This window comes from Periophthalmus magnuspinnatus, chromosome 22, assembly GCF_009829125.3.
Source record: "Periophthalmus magnuspinnatus isolate fPerMag1 chromosome 22, fPerMag1.2.pri, whole genome shotgun sequence".
NCBI classification, from domain to species: Eukaryota; Metazoa; Chordata; class Actinopteri; order Gobiiformes; family Gobiidae; genus Periophthalmus; species Periophthalmus magnuspinnatus.
This window is the reverse complement of record NC_047147.1, coordinates 26,895,830-26,919,936: the sequence shown is the minus strand read 5'-3', so window position 1 is coordinate 26,919,936 and position 24,107 is coordinate 26,895,830. Positions and strand designations below refer to the sequence as shown.

Here is a 24,107-nt window from a genome sequence, read left to right as displayed (position 1 = left end):
TTCACTGTGAAACAATCCAATAAGCTGTGTTTTATTTTGCTTTAACATGATCTATGACGACACAATCCCAGACGAGCAGGTTTGAGGATCCTCCTGCAGAAACGTTACACTCACGTCCACGTAACCATTCTGCAAAATGCCACGGTTGGAGCAAAGACAGACTTCTGAAACGTCTCGTGGACACACTGACCGCACACTCGTGTCCAGACCTGCTACGTGCCCGACGCTTCTCCTCGTCATTTATCCCGTCCCTGTATTTCCATCGTAAACAGGCCCGATGTGAAGATGTCTCGACCTCACTCTACAGAGGTACTCGCTGTCATGCTTTTTAAACACTAACTGGATTAAATCTCCATAAACAAATTGGTTCTTCCTTTTGGTCCGGGCCGGAACATGTTAAGTGCTGATCATCCCTGGACAGTATTGATCAGAGTCTTCTGCAGCGATGGAGGTGAAGGAGAAGTGAAAACGTGACACAGAGACTCTAAAGAACAGCCAAAGCAAACGATCTCTGCGAGGCGTTTTAACGATTCAATATTCAACTGTTTTAACGATTATTGCTTTTTTTTAGTTGTAAAACAGAGCAGAAAAACTCAATTTTTCTCACTGTGAAAGGAGGAAGTAAGTATTTGAGTCTGTCGAGCTTTGGCGCTTGGATTTTGTATTGGACTCCTGCTTATACAATATGAGAAATGTTCCGTAATGCAGCTTTAGTATGTGTCTTGGCGATAGACTAGGAATAGGAATCACACAAGGATTGAAGACTCTTTCAAATTCATAACTTGACTTGTTTATGTTGCTTTAACGATGGCTGCAGGGCCGGCTCCAGCTTTCAGGAGGCCCTAAGCTGAATGTGTCTCTGGGGCCCCCTCCTCTCAGGGGCCCTGGGCTGAATGTGTCTCTGGGGCCCCCTCCTGGCTCAGCTGTTGGTGATTCACATTTGACACATTCTGACTTTCATCACTTTGACCAGTTGTTTTTGTTTTTATCTGAACAACATCAGACTGAAAACAACAAGAACATCACAACTACTACAGATTTTTCAAATTCTAGCCAGTTTTTCTTCATTTCTGGTGCATTTTAATGTGTTCCAGTTGTGACAGTGTTCTTAAATTTACATTATGTCGGGTCCTTGCTCCGGCGTAAACATAGAGCTGCCCTCACCTCTGCCCGACTCAAAAACAAATGCAGCGGCAGCAGATATTTTGCGACTATAGATATAAAAATGTAATCGTTTAAGAGAGATATTTAGGCTGCTGCAAACACACAACCCCTGTTTCCAATAAAACTTGATTTATTATATTATTTTCAGTATAAATGTATGGGCTCTTGGGGGCCCCCTGCTGGACTCAGGGCCCTCAGCAGCTGCTTAATCTGCTTATACGCTGGACCGGCCCTGGATCGCTGCAATAACAACTTTCTTTCTAAAACTGCATCTGCGCGCACACTGAAATCTTAAGGAGTTAGAATGAAGCTAAAAACAGTGTTAGCTAGCTTAAAAAAAAACAATAAAAGATTAGTACAAGTCGGGTGAAGGTTTACGGACAAATAAGACTGGATTATAATGTACTGATGGTCGTGAGGGGCACACAACTATAAATATACAAGATTACAGAAACGTGTGATGAAGCGACAAACTCATAACTTTCTCAAAACATTTTAAAAGCTAGTTTAGTAAAATATTACACCTTTAACTATGCCACTCGTCGATTTCCATTTCCCTGAGTTGGTGAGTTCCGGGCTTATCCTCCAGTGAGCTTTATTGTCTGGAAGTTTTTGCCTTCAGTTGGTGACTTTGGTGCCCAACCGGAGAATATCACTCACCACCTTTTCTCCTCCGTTTTTTGGGTTGATCGATTCGCTGGCGTAAGGGAAGATTGGATACTTGCATGCTTGGGAGATGGTCGGGTCTCTCTATCCCACAGTTTTTGAAGGTGCTTGAAGCCTTGCCAAGATATTCCGTATTCATAGTTTAAATATTCAGCGCGCGTGGTGGACAGGGCAATTTCTGCAGTCAGCCCGCCATTCAAAAGTGAAAAGGGATGTGGCTTGTGGATGAAGGAAGCCGGAGAGATAGACACGCATGGGGCTTCATGGTAGTCAGATGAGAAAGTGCCAAAGCGCTGATGGGTAGCTGTTTAAGCGTGGCACCCCAGGACATGCCCGCTGAAAAAGGCGACGCGATCCGATACCCCCCAACTTATGCGAAACTTATATACATACGGGCCTCTCTTATGCAGATCAGGGCCATTTCAATTGCAGAGTTTTGGGGCTGTTTTGGCCATTATTCCGAGTTGTTTGAGCGAGCGTCTTGCATGTCTGAGTGGGGAATGTAGACTTACTGGACTATGACCATTGAGAAAAGCCTGTTCTGCATAAAACGACCTCCCTGCTCTTCCAAAAATCTTACTTTTCTGCATAAAAACTTTGTTAAGAAACTTAGTTCGATGAGCAAAAGATCCGACTCTGGATTGTAAACTTGCTGAAATGTGATGAATGAGTTGGTATAAACCGTGAGACGATGATGCATCTTAATGGCAGCGACCATATGGTTTGAAATGGCATAAACTCGCAATGGACAGGGCAATCAATTAATTAGGTCTATAGCTAAATGTTATCTCCATGAGGTTCGCGCTGGAGCTAAGTGGCTAATGGTCGACGATTAAAATTTAACCTAATAATGCAAATATAAACGGGAACAGTCATTAAGCCGCGAGTCGTCGTTGTGTTAGAGCGGTCCGTGGTTCAAAAATAACTCAAAGCTTTAGCTGTAACTGTATAATTTCATTTGTAATTCCTTGTATAACATTTAAGGGACTGCGCTTATACTTTTGCATGCGTTTGTTGGATGGGAACCTTAAAAAAAGCAAGTGTTTTGGGAGCAGGGACTAAGCGGGACAGTTAATTTGAAAATGTTCTTTACTTATAGTTCAACGTTGGATAGCAAGAGTTTAAACGGCACCAAAAAATCCAGCGAAAAGTCCCCAGTTTTGTTTTTCTTTTGCTCGAAAACCTTAAAAAATGTTCCCAAAAATTTAAGTTTAATGAATGTGACCTTTTTGACTAGCCTTGAAGAAGGGCTAGTACGTTGGCAGTAGAAAATTGGCGGTGACAATAGAGAGAGTAGTGATTATTAATGGCAGCGATTGCAAAGCTAAATGCTAAAGCTAAGAAAAACAAGATGGCGTCCGTTGCAAAAATAGCCTTTTTTTAAAATCAAGACCGAGCTGTTTCTGCTTACCATAAGAAAAATGCATCAATGTGAACCATTTTTATTCCACAAACTGATATAATTTAATCACATTTAATCACAAATGATGTAACAATATAGTAGTAGTAGAAGTAATAGTAGTAGTAATAGTAGTAGCGACCTCACACGTTATATATTTATTTATGTACAGTGGTCCCTCGTTTATCGATTATAAAAAAACTAAATAAAACTGCGTCGTACTTTTAAATTTGTGCAGTAGTAAAGCAGAACGCGGATTAAAACTGCACTGTGTAACTTTACTAACAGGTCTGACGTTTGCTTGTCTCCGTGAAGAGTTTATCGGTTTTCCTGGAATGTTCCGCGGTAGGGCATGAACTTACAGGTAGATACTGTATTTCTGTGGCAAGCAGGTAAACCGAGCAGAGTTACAGCTCGAGTCTGCGGAGAGGTGACCCCACTCGCAGAACAAATTCGTCTTTTACGGTATTTTTGAGCGATGAACGCACCTTAGTTGCCATGGAGACAAGCTGACGCCAAACCCACACGAGGAAAGTTACATTGTGCATCTTTAGTAGTTTACATCTGCGTGTCAGACGATGAGTTACTTAATGATAGTATATCATTATTTATTTATTATTTAAGCTCAAAAAGGAGCGGAAAGAAGAAAACTTATTCAACCCCAGCCCTGTCCTGCATTAAATTAAATGCTTTGTTTAAGTTTCCTGTTCAGATTAAAAAAAAAAAAAAAAAAAGACCTGCAATAAGGAAAAAAACCGCGAAGTTTCAGCTTAATTTTTTACATTATTCTCTATGTTTTTGTCTGTCAAACCCCTCACCACACACTTTATACACTTTTCTCACACAGGCGTTAACATTTTCTCACATTTCTCTCTCGTTTAAACTCTCTCAAAGTTCAAACCTTCGTCGGCGTCTTTGTCGGTGCAGAACGTTTCATCGACATTGTGGGTTTTGTCGGGGAGAAAACAAATCGCAAACGTACAGCACTTCAGAGTCACACTGAGATCCAACGTTTATGTAAATTTGTCTGAACACATTCTGTACTGGACAGGAGACACGGCACGGAGGAGACTGATGGACAATGGTCTACAGTCCAACAGCCAATCAGGACGCACGACACAATGGTCTACAGTCCAACAGCCAATCAGGACGCACGACACAATGGTCTACAGTCCCTTTAAATCCAGTCGTCTGAAAAGTGGGTCTCGGGGTCAAAAAGTCACCTCTCGTCGCTGATATCGTTAGTAGTCGTTAAAAAAAACAAAACTTTATATAATGTTGACTTTCACACCCTTTAACTACGAGTGCGTAAAGTCGTCCTCGCAAAGACAAATTGAATACTCCAGTGATCGAACGGGTCTCACCTCTCGCTTTGGCCCAGTGAACATAATTAAAAATGACAGGGAGACAAGTGGAGTGTTATACATCAAAGACCGTCCCAAACCAGGCGCATCCACGGGGGCTAAAACCGGGCCGCGAGTGTCCCCCCTCCGGCCCCTCCGCAACCAGACCCCCAAAAAAAACACCGCCCCCCCCCCCCCCCCGTCTTCACCGACTCTCCCTTGTCCCCATGTCTACACGTCCAAATGATTACACCACACACACGCACTCGCTCAGAGGGGCTCATTAAGGCTTTAATATGCAAATGAGAACTGCAGTAAATTACACAGCTGGCAAATATGGCTGTTTTTTGCCTGCAAATATATCAGGAGTGCAGCGAGGAGTGTGCCGTTGTTGGTTGTTGTTGTGTTTTGTTGCAGAGAGACATCATGGGACTGTCCCCCTGCCCCTCCCCGTTCTGCAGAGTCGACGCCAAATGTAGGAAAGATACTGGAAAAGTGAGAATAGCCGGGTTTTAAAAAATGACACTGCAGCGTTATTAGTCTTTAATTATGATGAAGCCAGGTAAGATAACGAGATAAAAGCGCCGCGCCGACCTGATTTTTACTGTTTAAAATTGTGAAAAACTACATTACGTTAATTTTAAACAGTTTGTAGTGACCTAAAGTTAATCCTTACGCATTCCCAACATCCAAATTACGCTTTTTTTTTGTAGTTTTTAAGTGCTTTTTGCAACTTTCAAAGCACAGTTCCGACGTGACGGTCCAGCTAGCATGCAAACACACACACTTCCTGATTACCTAACAATAAAAACACTCTTTAATTAGATGCAGACAACACACAGAAGCTGCTTTTATGCGACAAATCCGTACTGGGGCTCGACAAATTTAGCTCATTTTGTTTTTTCATGCTGCATTTTTCTCTTTTAATGTTAATTTTATGATGATTATTTATGTTTTATGTACTTTGTGTACGATTTAAGCTGTACAAATAAACTTTCTTGGCTTAAAAGTACCTGGGAGAATCAGGTACAGGGCCGTTAACGTGCGGACAACACACACACGACGAGGATCATAAATAGTGGACTTACTTTTTTCGAGGTTGCTTATAAAATCTAAAAACTTGAATATACTTATAGTTATACAATCGATACTGTGGGTCCTTGTCCCGTCTTTAGAGTGAGTTATTATTGTCTGAAAAACAACATGTACGGTAGATAATAAGGGCATGATGATACGTATGAGTTTAATTGAAATACTTGAAGACCCGACGTATATAAAGACCTAAACATGACCCGGCGGAAGTAAAAATAAACGTCCTTGTCCTGTGGCGGCGCGGAGTCTGTGGAAAAGTGAATCAAAGTGTTATTTTTGTTGTTTTATTTATGTGTTTATTGTAAAGCAGGTGATTAAATTTACGTAAACGTTGGATCTCAGTGTGACTCTGAAGTGCTGTGCGTTTGCAATTTGGTTTCTTCACCGACAAAACCCACAATGTCGATGAAACGTTCTGCACCGACAAAGACGCCTACGAAGGTTTGAACTTTGAGAGAGTTTAAACGAGAGAGAAATGTGAGAAAATGTTAACGTCTGTGTGAGAAAAGTGTATAAAGTGTGTGGTGAGGCATAAAGGAAAAAAGAAAGAAAAAAGAAAGAAAAAAAGAAAGAAAGAAAAAAGAAAGAAAAAAAGAAAGAAAAAGAAAAAAGAAAGAAAAATACAGAAAAAGAAAGAAAAAGAAAGAAAGAACATGAAAGAAAGAAAAAAACAGAAAAAGAAAGAGAAAAAGAAAGAAAAAAGAAAGAATGAATAAGAAAGAGAAAAAAGAAAAAAGAAAGAAAGAAAAAAGAAATAAAAAGAAACAAAGAAAAAAAGAAAAAAGAAAGAAAGAAAAAGGAAGAAGGAAGATGAAGGAAGAGTGTGAGAAAAGTGTATAAAGTGTGTGGTGAGGCATAAAGGAAAAAAGAAAGAAAAAAGAAAGAAAAAAAGAAAGAAAGAAAAAAGAAAGAAAAAAAGAAAGAAAAAGAAAAAAGAAAGAAAAATACAGAAAAAGAAAGAAAAAGAAAGAAAGAACATGAAAGAAAGAAAAAAACAGAAAAAGAAAGAGAAAAAGAAAGAAAAAAGAAAGAATGAATAAGAAAGAGAAAAAAGAAAAAAGAAAGAAAGAAAAAAGAAATAAAAAGAAACAAAGAAAAAAAGAAAAAAGAAAGAAAGAAAAAGGAAGAAGGAAGATGAAGGAAGAGTGTGAGAAAAGTGTATAAAGTGTGTGGTGAGGGGATTTACAGACAAAAACAGAGAGAATAATGTAAAAAATAAAGCTGATACTTCACAGATTTTGCCTGTTGTGGGTTATTTTTTTATTTTTTCGTCTGAAACCTAAACAAAGCATTTAATTTATGTTTTAATGGAGGACAGGGCTGGGATTTAATACATTTTCTTCTTCCTGCTCTTTTTTGAGCTTAAATACGAACAAATTTGTGAAATGAGCTTTAAGTGAACTGGACACATGTGCTTGAAATAAATAAATAAAAGAAATTAAAATGAAACTAACTGTAACTTCATAACAGTTCAGTAGCAGCAGTCGTATTATTTACTATCATCAAGTAAATCATCGTCTGACACGCAGTTGTAAAGATGCACTACGTAACTTTTCTCATACGGGCTTGTCTCCATGGCAACTAATCCGTAGTCGTCGGCGTTTACTTAGTTATAGGTTTTGTTCACTGCTCAGAAATAGGCAGGGCATAAATAATCACAAATAATCATCATAAAATTAAGATTAAAACAGAAAAAAAAGAAAATACTGTAAAAGATGCATTTATACTGTGAGTGGGCTCGCCTCTCCGCAAACGCGACCTGTAACTTGGCCCGCTTGCCTGTCTGTCTGCCTCGTCACCACGAAAATACCTTTAAATTCATGCCATACCGCGGAACATTCCGAGATAAACCAACAGACTCTTCACGGAGACAAGCCGACGTCGGACCTTCTGTTTGGTAAAGTTACGCAGTGCAGCTTTAAATTTGCTCAGCAGTAAAAGCGGAACGCAGACTAAAAGTACGGCGCGGGGTTTTATTTATCGTCCGGGTGCATCTCTGCTTGAGCCGGTTGCCGCGGCGATGTCAGTCTCCATTTTGTTTACATCTGCTTCTCAGTGCGATCACGTCAGGTGGCGCATCACTCCCTCTGGCATAATAATCTTAATAATATCCCATAGCGTGTGACGTGCCATTATTTTGAAATATGAAGCCCTGTGCATGTTTTAGATTAGACCGAAGAAAGAACATCTGTGAAATTTATCCCTCTGCTGTTCGGAATCCAGATTTTCCAAACTTGTGTCTGACTCCAGTGACCCCGGAGTTTTTCAGAAAATAAAATAACACCGCCTGATTTGAAATGACTTTAATTTGGAATAATAATCTCCACTGTCAAATGAAACCAGATTATTTCATTTGTTTTTCAGATGCGGCGTCTGGAGATATTTGCCCTCGGACCAAACGGTTGCCAGTTTGAATCTGGTCGCTGCTGCTGCTGTTGTGTCCTTAAGCAAGACACTTCAACCCTGCACACTTTAGTTACAATAAAGGGTCTGGTTGTTAAAACATTTCAAGTTTACATAATCTTCCTTTGTTATATTTCAGAAGCCTTGGTTTTATTATCAAACAAAACTACAGCCTTTTAAACTGACGTCTCATCTGACGACTGAAAAGGCGAAAACAAAAAATAATCGATACTAAAACTGGTGCAGAAACGAGATATTCATTTGAAAATCAATAAAATAACAGGATAGAATTTGACCTTTCCTGCATTAGAACAAATAATCTAAAGGTTCATTCACACCGCGGGGTCAGGAGCGTCAGGAACGTCGGGAACGTCAGGAGCGTCGGGAACGTCGGGAGCGTCAGGAACGTCAGGAACGTCGGGAGCGTCGGGAACGTCGGGAGCGTCAGGAGCGTCAGGGGCGTCAGGAGCGTCAGGAGCGTCGAGTTTACACCCAGAGTCTTTGGTGGACACATGTCTTGGCCGCCCTGCGTTTTAAAGTGAATCTGGCGCAGATGTGGCTCGTCTTGAGCGTTCAGACGTCAGATACTCTTTTCACGCGTCCAAAGCGTCAGACGCCAGAGTTGAAAAAGCTGAACTTTTGGCGCTTGACGCTCAGTATCAACCAATCAGAGACGACGCCGCAGTGATTTAGCAACGTCATCACCCGGAAAAAAGTAGAAAGAAATCAGCTACAAACCAACGACAACTTAATTATGCTGCAGGAAGGCTAGCTTAAAGGCTATCTTAAAGGCTAGCTTAAAGGCTAGCATAAAAGGTAGTCACGGACCCAGACACGCCGCCGCAGAGCCGATCACCTCCGTTGAAGATTTTTATGTAATAAATCCACTTATGTCACCGTCTCGACCTGGTCTGCAGCGTTCACAAAAACACACAAAGACACACACACAACACAACGCACACACGTCGAGGATTTTTCTCTGATGTGCGTCCATGATGTGTCGGAGGCGTTTGTCCTCAAATGCAAAGGCGTCCGATGCATTTTTGACGCGACGGTGTGAACGCAGCGTAAGATCACATGGTACAGTACAAACAGGAAGTACTAGTATTTACTGTTGAAAATTACAACTGTGATATTTTGGGTTTTTTTTTTTTGGCTCTATTTTTAGATTTGAGCCAAACAAGGTTGAATTAATCATTTCGACTCATTACAGATGCAAACGAACTCATGCTCATGTTTTTTTTTGTTTTTCTTGTTTTATATTATAGATTTAGAACAGTTTTTGTGTTTTAAATCTGCTCTGGGGTCAGTTTCAATATTTAAAAATTCATTCTACATTAATTGTTTTTTCAACTGTGGAATCAAACTCCGTCATGTCCGTTCCTTCGTATCGTCTGCCTCCAGCGATGGATATAACCTGTCCGGTGTAAGGTGAGAGGCTGATGTGGTAGCCCGCCGCGCCCCCCCGTCCCTCTCGCCGCCGCCGCCGCTCCCGGGCCGCTCCCCTCTGCCCGCCCCGGTGTTACGTGGAGCTCGGTTCTGCCTGGTTGCCGTTGTCTTGCCTTTGGTTTTCTATTCCCTCGAGTGGCGGTGTCATGATGATGCGAGCCCGAAGCGCGGCGCCGACTACATGCATGGACGGACCTCTCTGTCACCCAGACTCCCTCCTGGGACTGGCCGTGACAGAAGGGGGGGGGGGACGGGGGAGGAGACGACGAGCACCCGGGAAACCTCTTTGTTTGATCCTAAAATAAGAATGTCCCCTCTGCTTCGAGTGGTGCTTCAGCGGCTGGTTTCACTCCAGATAAAGTGAAGACAGGTCCATACAAACATGATGTCATCGGCAAACTTAAAGTCATCGCGCCGCCGCCTTTAAACCGAGGAGCAGAAACTGAAGCTGCGATGTTTTACTGCGGAAACTAAACATAAAACACACAAAATATGTTGAAATTTTTGCTGAAAACTCATTTTTATTAACACAAACTGAGCGGGACACTTGTATTTTCTTGTTTTATTGTGTTTTTGCGTGTAAGATTGCACTTTATATTGCCTTTTTTCAGCATTTTACGTGTTTTTAAATGTGTTTTATAAATACTTTTGACTTGACTTAAAATAAAGGAATTTTTTGATTTTGCGTTGGCTGGAAATTTCATCCAAACACGTGATTAAAGTTGAGGCATTTCTGATTTTTCGTACACGTTTTAACGTTGTTTCCTCATCAAAAACCTGTCAGAAGATGTTTTAAATGTCATTCATACATGTTTATGTAATCTAGCGATCTCTCCCGAGCCCTATTTGAACCCTTTTTACAGTTAGAAGTATGATTCCGTACAAGGCTCCGCCCACAAACGTACATCACCCACGCTCCCACATGACAGTTCTCCATAAATAAACAAAAACATGATACAAAACTGTATACTACGACTTCACAAACCTGATGTGATGTGCAGTAGTTTCATTAGCATTAGCGCGGCCATTGTAATGTGATAGTGCTCTGAAGGGGGAGTGACTTAGCGCAGGGAGCACCAAAAATGAAACTGAAACATATTTTGCATGTTAATACGATGTTTTTGGTGAATATAGTATTTTCAAAACAAGAAGTAGAAGTAAATACCTCCTCTTTAATACCCCGCAGAAGTAAATACCCCCTCTTTAATACCCCGCAGAAGTAAATACCCCCTCTTTAATACCCCGCAGAAGTAAATACCCCCTCTTTAATACCCCGCAGAAGTAAATACCCCCTCTTTAATACCCCGCAGAAGTAAATACCCCCTCTTTAATACCCCGCAGAAGTAAATACCCCCTCTTTAATACCCCGCAGAAGTAAATACCCCCTCTTTAATACCCCGCAGAAGTAAATACCCCCTCTTTAATACCCCGCAGAAGTAAATACCCCCTCTTTAATACCCCGCAGAAGTAAATACCCCCTCTTTAATACCCCGCAGAAGTAAATACCCCCTCTTTAATACCCCGCAGAAGTAAATACCCCCTCTTTAACACCCCACAGAAGTAAATACCTCCTCTTTAACACCCCGTAGAAGTAAATACCTCCTCTTTAATACCCCGTAGAAGTAAATACCTCCTCTTTAATACCCGTAGAAGTAAATACCTCCTCTTTAATACCCCCTTGTAGAAGTAAATACCTCCTCTTTAATACCCCATAGAAGTAAATACCTCCTCTTTAATACCCCATAGAAGTAAATACCTCCTCTTTAATACCCCACAGAAGTAAATACCTCCTCTTTAACACCCCGTAGAAGTAAATACCTCCTCTTTAATACCCCGTAGAAGTAAATACCTCCTCTTTAATACCCCATAGAAGTAAATACCTCCTCTTTAATACCCCACAGAAGTAAATACCTCCTCTTTAACACCCCGTAGAAGTAAATACCTCCTCTTTAATACCCCGTAGAAGTAAATACCTCCTCTTTAATACCCCATACCCCTCTTTTTTATTATTTTAAGTCATTTAAAGTGCAGATATTAGCCGTTTGTGTCCGTGTATAAACCGTTGCACCTCACTCTGGCGACAGATAAAGACGCTGCCCCTCGGAAAAGCCGGCGTTCCGATCGGGGCAGGCACTATGAATATTTCAGATGGGTAAATAATTAATAATTAACGGCAAACAGGCCACTGATCAAATGGAGCAGCGGATCGCAACAGACGAGAAAATGTGACTCGTGTAAACAAAGACACACGGACCCAGATTAAGGGTGAGCCGTTTGGGGAAAATACCAAACTCGCCATGTTTTGGACAAATATTGTGATTTTGATTAGTTTCCTGATATAAAATAAGACTGAACTGACAGGACGAGTTTTAAATATGTCTCGGAGCATCAAGAGGAGGGTCTGCCACCTGCGTAGAGTATTTTTCTATGACTGGAATGTTCCTCAGTGTGGCATTAAGCACATCTATCGTGTATTTATTCGATAATGGATGTTTTTATTGCTTAAATACAAAATACATGCACAAAAACACATGTATCAGTGTGAACAGGCTCGTCTCTGTGGAGATAAGTTTAATGCGACGCTGTGGAACCTTCCAAGCCACTTCATAATAGAAAAGTGACGCAGTTCAGCTTTAAGACTTGAGCATTTACTGAAATATAACTGTCAAACAAACGCAAGAATCTCATATATTGCACATGTTTGTCAAGTCAAAACTATTGAATTTGCAGATTAAAAAGACTAGATTTGAGTTTGACACATTATATTCACTAAATAACGGATTTTCTGGACTATAACTCGCATTTTTTTCATAATTTGGCTTATACTCAGATGCATTTTTTGGCTGGTGCGACTCCAGGGCGACTTATACTACAGAATAAATACGGTAACTGTTGTTTGTTTTTTTGCTAATACGATTGATTTTCCAACCCAGATTTCAACTTTCCACTTGCCTTTAACCTTCTAGGACCTGAAATCTTTGGGTTGTGTCAGCCACAATATAATTTTTTTTCTCCACAAGGTGTTGCTGTCCACATACGAGGACATTATACTGCCCCTTAGTGGTGACAGAAGAGTATAACACGTTATAGTTTAGCCTCTTAAGACCCAAGCTCTTTCATCGCTTTATTATTTTGTCTTTGTTATTTGGGCTGATTGGACCTAATGAGAGTAAAAACAAAGAATTATATTTATATATTATGAGAAAAATGATGTCCACACATGAGGACATTCGATCTACGTTTTAATCATTTGGATAAAACACAATAAATAGCAAATCATGATTCAAATGTGACTTTATTAAGGGCCTGAAACAGCAACATTTGTCCTGAGTAAAAACAAAATGACAAACAACAGTTGTGTCTCTTCGATCAATGTGGCTCATTTGAAGAGCGGTGCAGACATGAGCCTTTAACAAAGTCCATTTTGAATCTAAATATAATGTGTTAAACTCTTCTGCCACCACTAAGGGGCAGCATAATGTCCTCATATGTGGACACCAGGACCTTGTGGAGAAAAACATTTGTATTGTGGCCGAGAAAACCCAAAGACGCCAGGTCCTAGGAGGCTAAAGGCAAGTGGAAAGTTGAAATCTGGGTCATAAAATCAATCGTATCGGCAAAAGAAAAGTTATTTAGTGAATATAATGTCTCAAACTCAAATCTAGTCTTTCTAATCTGCGAATTCGCTAGTTTTGACTTTAACAAACATGTGCAATATATGAGATTCATGCATTCGTTTGGCTGTTATATTTCAGTAAATGCTCAAATGTTAAAGGTCAACTGTGTCACTTTTCTGTTATGAAATGGCTTGGAAGGTTCCACAGTGTCGCATTTATGTTTTTACTCAGGAAAAATGTTGCTTTTTCAAACATTTAATACATCGTTTTTTGGCAAATCTTTATTCAAACGTGACTTAATTGTGTTTTATTCAAACGATTCAAACGTAGATCGAATGTCCTCATGTGTGGACATCATTTTTCTCATAATATATAAATATAATTCTTTGTTATTTGGGCTGATTGGACCTGATGAGAGTAAAAACAAAGACAAATTAATAAAACGATGCAAGAACTCGGGTCGTAGGAGATTAAAGGACCTTCAAATACTTTAATTTGACTCAAACCTAACCCACATTCGCACTTTTCTTCCTCGTTCTCGCCTTTTAAACATGGGCATCTCTTACGTCACACCCTGCAAAACTATTTTATTTAAGTTTACGTATACGTTTGCATCGATCCACTTTGCTCGACTGGAATATGTGTTTTAAAAAATGCTATAAAATAAACTTGAGGGGGAAAAAAAAAGGCACACACTGTTTTCCCTATACCAGGCGTCAACCAAACCAAAAAGTGGCACCATAACCCCTTCTGTCACTCTCTCGCACTCATTTTCCGACACAAGAATGAAATTTGCACGTATTCCTCGGCGACCTAGGGGAATGTGTGCGAGCGCGAACACTTGATCTGGCCACCCGCTGTTTTCTGATGGAAAGATTTGCTTTTTAATACAATCGTCACTCCTCCCACCTGGAAACGCTATGCCAAGACAAATCCCAGCTGTGCGCCGCTCCGAAACCTGACAGAGCTTAAAAATTCCCTTATTACCATTCGCCTTAAAATATCCAGCCGCACTAACTCCCGACAATAGTGGAAATGCTAATCACGTCTCTCGGCGTCTTGGAGGGAGCATGAAAAAAAACGCAGGCGGCAATATGGACAGTTTGGAGCGTGTGTGAAGTGAGAGGAGACGAGAAAGACACGGGAAAAAAGCAAGTTAAAATTAATTATACAGGAAAATGCCATTGGATTAATAGGAATGAGGATCAGGGATAGGACTTTTAGGTTGATTTTGTGTAGTTTTGTGTATATTTATCCTTCAATAGATGAAATGTGGAACAATGTTTTTCGTAGGTCAGTACATTTTATTTGCAGTACTGGGAAATTCTGGGTAATTTTTTGGCTGTATGCAAAGATTTGAGCCATAAAAGTGTTTCTAAAGTGCTTCATTCTGCTCTTTATTTATTGCAGCTCGTGATTTTGAACAATATTTTCGATTTAGAATAGTTTTCGTGGTTTAAATTGCTCCTGGATTGTTGCGTCAGTGGCGTAAATCGGTTTCAAAATGATCGTTTATCGTCTATTCTTCTTCTTAAGCGATACATACTCAAACTGAGCCCGTCACGATAAAACATAAAACATTTTAAGCAATACATCATACTTAAAATGTTTTATGTTTTATCGTGACGGGCTCAGTTTCGATATTATACCTCAGACAATACCCGATATAAATAGATCTGCTCAGAGACTGATAATAAAAACATTTATTTCCTTAAAATGAAAATAAAATAAGACAAAACTGATCTACAGAACAGCTTTGTGTCAATAAAAATCACACATTATGAGACGTTCTGGGCCAACTACGACCAGGAAATAGTCTTTTTACATCAAATTATCTGCACAACCGGGATATAAATACCTCTAAAAACATGCTTTTTTATTGTGGGTTGGTTCGCTTCTCCACAAACCTGACGTGTAACTTGGCCTGGTTGTCAGCTTGTCTCCACGACGCATAAATTTGAATGTCATTTTCAAAAGAAACCAGATTATTTAATTTGTTTTAAGACATGGCGTCCGGAAATATTTGACCTTGGACCAGACGGTTGCCAGTTTGAATCTGGTCTGTGTTACTGTTGTGTCCTTAAGCAAGACACTTCACCAACACGGCACATTCTAGTTACAATAACGAGTCTGATTGTTAAAGGAAGATTATCTAACTAGCATTTTTTTTTTTTTTTTTTTTTTTATATGAAAGGAATCTGTAGAAACCATATACAGTTGTATCTCGCTATAACATGGTTCACCTTTAACGTTCTCGCTGTTTCACAGATTTTTTGTGTGCAATTTTTTATGCTTTTTTACAGCGTATGAACGTGCATTGTGTTCTGTGTCCTGATTGGCTAAGGGACTGTAGACTGTTGTCACCACTGTATCACTAAAATCAATAAAATTCTAAATATTTTATTATTATTACTATACTATACTATTTATTATTATTATTCTATCTATTATTATTATTATTATTATTAATTATTATTATTATTATTATTATTCTACTTATTATTATTATTATTCTATTTATTATTATTATTATTATTATGTTTTATTATATGTTTTATTATATGTTTTTTTTAATTATTATTATACTTAATATTAGCAGGATATAAATACCTCGAAAGACATTGCCACAAATCTGACTCGTAACTTGACCTGCTTGTCACCTTGTCTTGTCTCCACGGAGATAGAAAACCTTAAAGCCACACTGCGGAGCATCTGATTTCCAGTCATGTCACAAACTCTGATATTTATCGTTTTCGCGGCGAGGTGATTACACGTTTTAGGACGTGCACACACACAATCAACAAAGCTCTATAAACGCCATCCCTCTAAAATCTGGCACATCTCGTCACTTGACTTTAGCCAGAGGAGCCATTTCATAAAATAAATAAATAAATAAAATCCGAGTTAATCGTGTAAACAACGCGACAAACAAACGTCGAAAACCACTGCAAACAAAAATAAAACAACTTTGGAAGCTGCGCACGGAATAGCCTTCAGAGTTAATTTTAAAGTAAGCATTCAGCTCCTTGGAGATTTTAATTAATGCTTTAATATGCAAATAAGTTAGCGGAGATAAAATCATGACAAACAGATGGCAAGTGTGGGTAATTATTTTGTGAATCCAGCAGGGGCATGTATTAAAGTTATGGCATCGTTTTCCTCGGGCCTTCGACGACATGGAAGGTGTAAGAGAGAAAGACGAGAGGAGGGAGGAGAGACGGGTTTCACATGAACTGCGACTTAGTTTGGGATCCAAGTGACAAATTTGTGACCACACGAATCGGGATAAATCAAAAAAACAGACAAGTTGTTTATGATGGAAACTCGTCAAGTCATCGCCGCTATCTTTTAATTATCGGTTCGATGGCAGTTTGAAAGCAGCGAGAGTCATTTGATCGCTCGCAGTGTGAAAAAGGCGACTTAGACTGTTCGTTTTTTTGGCTACGAGGATTAAGGAAGTCAAATTTTGCCTTAAAACCGAGCCAGAACCTGTTTAGCGAAGTACAGATGTTTCTTTCAACGTCAGCGTTATCGAAACAAATATTAATGTGGGAGCTTTCCACAAAATCAGAGCTACTAGACTGAAAAAAGTTGACCATATCCAGGAAATTATATCCACAACCAGGATATAAATACCTCTATAAACATGCATCCTTATTGAGAGTTGGCTCGCCTCTCCGCAAATCTGACGTGTAACAATTTGAGTCACAAAAATAGGTCGGGTTGTTAAAGGAAGATTATGAAAGGAGGCTGTACAAACTAAATATCACTAAAAAGCTAAAAAAAATATAAATATTCTGAGACTTTCTGGGTCTTATTACATCATACCAGGATATAAATACCTGGCACGACATTTATTCTTACTCAGTTCACTTCTCCACAAATCTGACGCGTAACTTTACCTGGTTGTCGGCTTGTCTCCATGGCAATAAAATGTCACTTTCAAATAAAAAAAACGATTATTTGACTGTTTTGAGACATGGCGTCCAGATATGTTTGCCCTTGGACCAAAGAGTTGCCAGTTTGAGTCTGATCTATGTTACTGTTGTGTCCTGAAGCAAGACACTTCACCGACATCGTCCATTTGAGTCACAAAAATGGGTCGGGTACAAACTAAATATCACTAAAAATCTAAAAAATTATAAATATTTTGAGACTTTCTGGGTCTTATTGCATTAAATTATACATCATACCAGGATATAAATACCTAGAAAGACATTTATTCTTACGCCATTCACTTCTCCACAAATCTGACTTGTAACTTGACCTGGTTGTTGCCTTGTCTCCAGGGAGATAAATAACCTTAATGCCATACTGTGGAGCATCTGATTCATCAAAAAGTTGATTATATCCAGGAAAAGGAATAGAAATGGTAGAACTGACATGTGGAAAGAGGTTTCAGTTTCTCGGTTTATCAGAATCATGAACAAAAACTACAAAATTATCTGATCTGTTGAGCTACGAACCAATGGCCGTTACTAGAGTTTGCAGATTTAGTCTAAAAGTAAAATTGTCGATTTTGTTCTCCAAAAATCTGAATTTTGATTAACTTTTCGATTTGATTTTAGATTTTTTTCCCCTCCGCTAGAAATGTTTTGCAAACTACTGTATACAACATTTTTAGTTTTGACGGTTTTCTGAAGTTTTCTGAACCCAAACTGCACAGGTCCAAACTAATCCTCAGCCTTTTCTTTTCAAACCATCAGAGAATCAGCTCCAGACTCTGAAACTGTCTGCAAATTTGAATAATTTTGCTAGAAACATTTTAGATAATCAAACATGTCCACATCAGTTTAGTTCATTTTGTTCTGTTTCACTGTAAAAACCTGCACATATTGATTTTTTATGTGTTTGGACTGAAGGAAACGCACTCTACTGGACATGGAGACATTTATTGTCTTTTCCTGCTAATATCACTGCTGAACTGTTAGTTTTATAGTGTAATTGTGATGAAATGCGTGTTTTAATGCGTGTTCACCGTCCAGGGACTGCAGAGGGAAGGAAACAGCAGCTAAATCTGGTACGAATCATCTCTTTTGTGAGATTAATGAATTTGTACATGGACAAATAAAGAATAAAAGAAAGAAACTGACCTTTTATGAATGAGATAAAACAAAAATGTGTGCCGTAAGTAAAGCTAAAGGCGGAACAACCAAATATTACAGTGTGGGACCTTGTTTTTGGTCAGGCTGCGGCTCCATAAACCTGTGATCAAGGCCTTTGTCATCAAACTTTACCATATTCTGAATCCCTGTGAACAGCTAAAAGTATATCCATTTATTTCCTTGTACGGACAGTGAGTAAAATCAGTTTAAGTCCATGTAGGTGCAGCTTTCTATAGACAGTACCTTTCTCAGGAGATAAGTACTTGAGATGTAACGCATGTGCCGCTGTCTGCACCTTCACTCTTCTAATATCAGATAAAAACTTCTTTCAGCTCTGCCTGGTCTGGATTCGTTCCTTCACAATCACAATTATCAACCGCAGTTTCGCCGAATGGACAGAATCGGCTAAAAATGTTCAAAAATATGACCTTTTTGGCACAAGACTCCTCGTTTGATTCTCTCTCAGTCGCACCACGGACAGTTGACCCACCTGCTCTGTGGGAGGCTGCTGGTCCAGGCGGAGAGTGACCACGGAGCGGTTGATCCTCAGGGCCAGACACAGAGCCATCAGACCCCCGACCCTCACCTCGTTCTGACCCAAGTCCAGAGTCTGAAGGAGCCGAGACTCGGCCATGACTTCGGCCAGAGCCACTGCACCTACAACAAACACGAGGAATGATAATGTGGAGTGTGCAGCCTCGCTTCTGTCAGTCTACCCCAGGGCAGCTGTGACTATAGCGGCTTACCTCCACCTCATAGTCCCCAAGAAGATGTTTGGGATTCACCTGGAATGTTCCGCAGTGTGAGATTAAATATATTTATCCCCACTTGTAGTCGATCGCCAGTTTAAAACCATAAATCGTGTCCCAGTTCATCGGCTGCACACTTCGTTAGCTGCATTTCAAGCGCACTTACGTCACTTCCGGCGCAACAAGGCCTGTCCCGTTTCGCGCACCCAACATGAACGTGGGCGACGAATGCGCTCTACGTTTCTATGGAGATTGGCTGTGAACGAACCGAGCATCTGAGCAGACTTCGCACACTTCTATATCCCATCATCGACCTCGCGTCACTTCTTCTACGAGAGAAAATGGAGTCCGCGGCCGCTACGGAATACACTTTTGAATGTCAGAACTGGTTTACCTCACCGAAAACAGTGCGACATGAAACTGTTAAAATTTTACTAAAAAGCAGCTATCACGTTTGCTAGGCGACGTAATGTAAGCAACATAACGTAAGCGCACAGACAGTGGTTGACGTAGGCCTGTCCCATTTCAGCCCGGCCTTTGCGGTCCACGGAGGAGCACCCTTCATCAACTGGGTCCTTCAAACTGTGCAGCCGTCGAATTGGGACACGGCCATAGTGTGGAACATTCCAAGCAAAGCAACGCATCTCCATGGAGACGAACAGATGGCAGGTGGCAGATGACTCCTCTCAAGAAAAGCTACATGTCTAAGCGATCTACGCGAGTCCCAGTTTTGACAAACGGAGATGATGCTGCAAGGAAGAATCTAACTTGAAAATAATAAATAAATAAAACTTCATAACCGAGTAAGCTCCTCACCTTCGCACGTGATGGAGGTCTGAGCGAGTCCGAGCTGCAGCAGGGAGTTATTCGCCATCAGAGGCTCTCGGATGATGTGGACTCCTTCATTTCCCAAAAGGTTTTCCCCCAAGTCCAAAACCTGCAGCACCCGAAGCACCGGCTGAAAAGCGAACATCACAAAACGCACAATTTCGTAATCATTTAAAATCAGTAAAAGACAAAGTTAAATCTGTCAACTGGACAAATAGTTGTAGGAGCGAAGACGTTTAGCTGCTTGGACGAGCAGCCAAACGTCTTCGCTCCTACAAGCCGTTTCTTCAGTTCTGGTCAAATCCCTGCTTTAAATGGCCCTACTGACTCGCTTTAGTGTTCTCTTTGTTCCTTTGTTCCTTTGGGTCTGATATTGGAGTTATACAGGCGATATCTCGGGCCTCGATTCCTACTGAGGGCTTACGCAGATAAAATATGTTCCGTTTATCCATCGCCATGGAGACGAGCAAATAAAATCAACAATAAAAACAGTTGTAGGTGAATAAACGCGACATAGACTGTGACATAAAACTGTTAAACATGGAGTGGCCGACCCAAAACGGCACCTTTAATGAGTGCTTGCCATCTTTGTATAAACGTGAAAACGCGTCCCACTCTCCTCCTCGTCGCTCTGGTTAAGATAATGGAATAGCGCCACCTTCTGTTCAGCCTGAGCGCACCTGGCTCACATATGTTTTACAGAAGGAGAGTAACTCGGACAGACGTGCAGCTAGATCCGTTTAATGCCATAACTGCTGTTGTTGGTTCAAAAAAAGAGAACAATAGACTTAGCCAGGGCCTTTAAAGCTGAATTTAGGCCTGAAACTGTAAACTTCAGACAGATATAAGGCAGTGTCCAGCAGTAATCTGACCAGAACTGACGAAACGGATTGGACGAGCAGCGAAACGTCTTCAGTCCTACAACGTTTTGTCCAGTTGACAGATTTAAACTTTGTCTTTTATTATGGTTCAGACCTGGACGACTGAGGGATTAAACAGACGTAATTTAAAATAGTTCAACAATTATTACTATGCATGAATTTAGAATTGAATTAAAAGGTATAGAGATCTTGGAAGGTCAAAAAACGCCCGTTACCATTGAAATCCGCCATGTTTCTGGCAGTCGTGCAATATGCTCATAGATAAACATTAACCAAAACAACAATAAAAAGTACACAAAAGAGCCATGGATCAACCTGATAAACTGCTGGGTAAATACATTTATCACTTTATAGTGTAAGAAGACCTTTGAATGAACGTTAGCTTTAGCATTTACCATCTTAAAACTCACATTCAGCTAACGGAAAATCCAATTTCAATCCCAAACTCTATCGCCGTATTTTCTGGAGTACAAATCGCACTGGAGTATAAGTCACATCAGCCAAAAAATGCATAATAATGAAGAAAAAAAACGTACTCCGATCTGATTCAAATGTGAAATATAAGTCGCACCTCTGACCAAGCTGAAAAAAATGCGAGTTATAGTCCGGAAAATACGGTCCGTTATTACTGACCTCTTACTACTATTGCAATAATATGGAGACTGGTCATTAAATTATGATTATAAAACGCAAAAAGGCAAGTTTTTTTGTCAAATTGTGTCAAAAATAACAGTAAAAACAGTGAACGACTTTAATAGTTTGCAATGAAACTGAGCAAAAGTGCATCATCTTCTATGTTGTTCCCATTTCATCGAGTAAATTTCACGATGGTAGACGTTTCCCACATCGTCGCAATATTTAGTAACAGTTACAGTTAGAACAGTCGTCTCCGTCTAGTTAGCTCGTCGCTAGTTTCCGCTCCGTCTCCCCCCTCTGAAGTGTTCCCATTTCCACTCTGAGTACTTTTAATCATCATTATTATTACGCGGTGATTATTATTCCTTCCCAAACTGTTTTCCTCTCATGTTAAAACGCTCAGAAGTTGTGTTTTTTTGTCTCTCGAGTCACATTAGCGGTGAAGGTTGATTAGCTGGAGCGTAAAAAGCTACACTGGGGAATATTTTAGCTGCACTAGGGAACCTTGCGTTGCCCCGACAGCCAAACACCCACCAGTTTTTGCTTGGCCACTCCTGCTCGTCTCCGCTGGTCACTGCTTGGAACAGCGGAGCGAGGGGGCGGACAGGCAACCGAGGCAACATCCGGAGAGAGAGTTTGCAGCGCGGTGACAACAAAACAGCTTTTTTTTTTTTAATTTCGAGTGTCGTAGGAGCGTTTTGGGGCAAGGATGGAGGCAGGAGAGGAGCAGGGGGAAGCAGAGGGTCTCAAATGGGTATGCACATGGGATAATAGCAGACAATTAAAGAGGCGAACGCGTGGCTGAGAGTGTGCAAGAGTCAAGCTTGGTTGAAGCCTGTCAAACGTGAGACCGCGGGAGGGTTCGAGTGAGAAGTTTGAAGACGGCGGGGGTTTTTTGAAGGCATCTCTTAAAAAAAATGTTCGTTCACACATGATACACTGCAAGAAAAGAGCAACAGAAATAAGCACCGGAAATGTAAAGTCGACAAAATACTTCATATTACTGTTATACAAAAGTGTCCCTGTGTGTAGAGTACAAAAAAAATTATTCTCTATGTTTTTGTCTGTAAAACCCCTCACCACACACTTTATACACTTTTCTCACACTCTTTCTTCGTCTTCCTTCTTCTTCCTTTTTCTCTTTCTTTCTTTTTTCTCTTTTTCTTTCTTTTTTCTCTTTCTTTCTTTTTCTGTCTTTTTTCTTTCTTTCATGTTCTTTCTTTTTCTCTTTTCTTTCTTTCTTTTTTTCTCTTTTTCTTTCTTTTTCTCTTTCATTCTCTCTTTTTTCCTTTTCTTTCTTTTTTCTTTATTTGTTTTTTTCTTTCTTTTTCTCTTTCATTCTTTTTTTCTCTTTCTTTCTTTCTTTCTTTCTTTCTCTTTCTTTTTTCTTTGTTTTTTTCTCTTTCATTCTTTTTTCTTTTTCTTTCTTTTTCTCTCTTTTTTCTTTCTTTTTTTCTCTCTTTTTTCTTTCTTTCTTTCTTTCTCCTCACCACACACTTTATACACTTTTCTCACACAGGCGTTAACATTTTCTCACATTTCTCTCTCGTTTAAACTCTCTCAAAGTTCAAACCTTCGTAGGCGTCTTTGTCGGTGCAGAACGTTTCATCGACATTGTGGGTTTTGTCGGGGAGAAAACAAATTGCAAATGTACAGCACTTCAGAGTCACACTGAGATCCAACGTTTGTGTAAATTTGTCTGAACACATTCTGTACTGGACAGGAGACACGGCACGGAGGAGACTGATGGTTATGTATTTACTTAGAATTTAATTAAAAAGTATCTTGAAACATCAAAAAAACGCCCGTTATCTTAGAAATCCACCATGTTTCTGGCAGTAGTACAGTGAAAAGTAAACAAAAGAGCCATGGATCAACCTGATAAACTGCTGAGTAAATACATCTATCATGTTTATTATTAAGTGTATATAAACTATATTTAAACACTTAAGTGCAAAGAGATCACTGCACAAAACGTGATTTCACAGCTGTCTTAAAGGTGGGTGGTAAAAACGGCTGTGGGAGAGTTTAAGTTGCATAATTTGGGAAAAAACATCAGTCAATCTCTAGTTTTGACACTAAAATCGGTTCAAAAGGGCACGGAGAAGTCAAATACATTTCACCCATTCTTCAAAACCGAATGGACTATACGTCAGGAAAAGTTGGCAATAAAAACATTATATTTTTGCGAAACGATTAATGAGAGTTATTACACCACAGCTACTTGTTGGTTTATGGCAGCAGTTTTCGTTTGGACATGTTTTTTTTAATCCACATGAAGTTAAATGTTACACGTTATTTAAGATTTAACTAATAAAATCAAATAAATAAATGTGGAATTTCTAAAAACACCATTATTGCAAACATGAAACTGTTGTAAAATGGCTTAAAGTGGTTGAAATCCTAACAATTATACATGTTTTTTCATAAAGTTAAGTAGCATAATTCGGGGAAAATGATCAAAATCGGTCCTGTATGTCCACCCAAAAGTATCGGCAGAACTTATTGACCGGCAATTACTCTGGATTCAAAAGCAAATGGACAATGTGTCGGGAAAAGTTGTCAATAAGGATGGAACAATATTATTTTTGTGATACGATTAAAGGGAGTTGCGTTACACCGAGGCTGGGCAGCGGTGAAATCTTTCCTTCTCTGCACAAATTTTACACATTTTATGAAATAATCTGTATTTTATTTGGCCTGATATTCAAGATTGACAGCAAATGTGTCAGAAAATCTACTTTAAAAGAGGAGAGAGAGGGAAAAATTAAAAAA

At 39.8% G+C, this 24,107-nt stretch overlaps 1 protein-coding gene across 1 annotated transcript in view; it reads right to left on the bottom strand.

The window, feature by feature from the left end:
- The window catches only part of si:dkey-288a3.2 (protein phosphatase 1 regulatory subunit 37), a 100,329-nt gene that overhangs the window by 25,216 nt on the left and 51,006 nt on the right, over nucleotides 1-24,107 (bottom strand). Inside the window, exons 10-11 of the mRNA XM_055230961.1 lie at nucleotides 19,804-19,945; nucleotides 18,729-18,895 (exon numbers count right to left, since the gene is read on the bottom strand). Of these exons, the coding sequence (XP_055086936.1) occupies nucleotides 18,729-18,895; nucleotides 19,804-19,945 (309 nt within the window). The remainder of the gene's footprint in view (nucleotides 1-18,728; nucleotides 18,896-19,803; nucleotides 19,946-24,107) is intronic.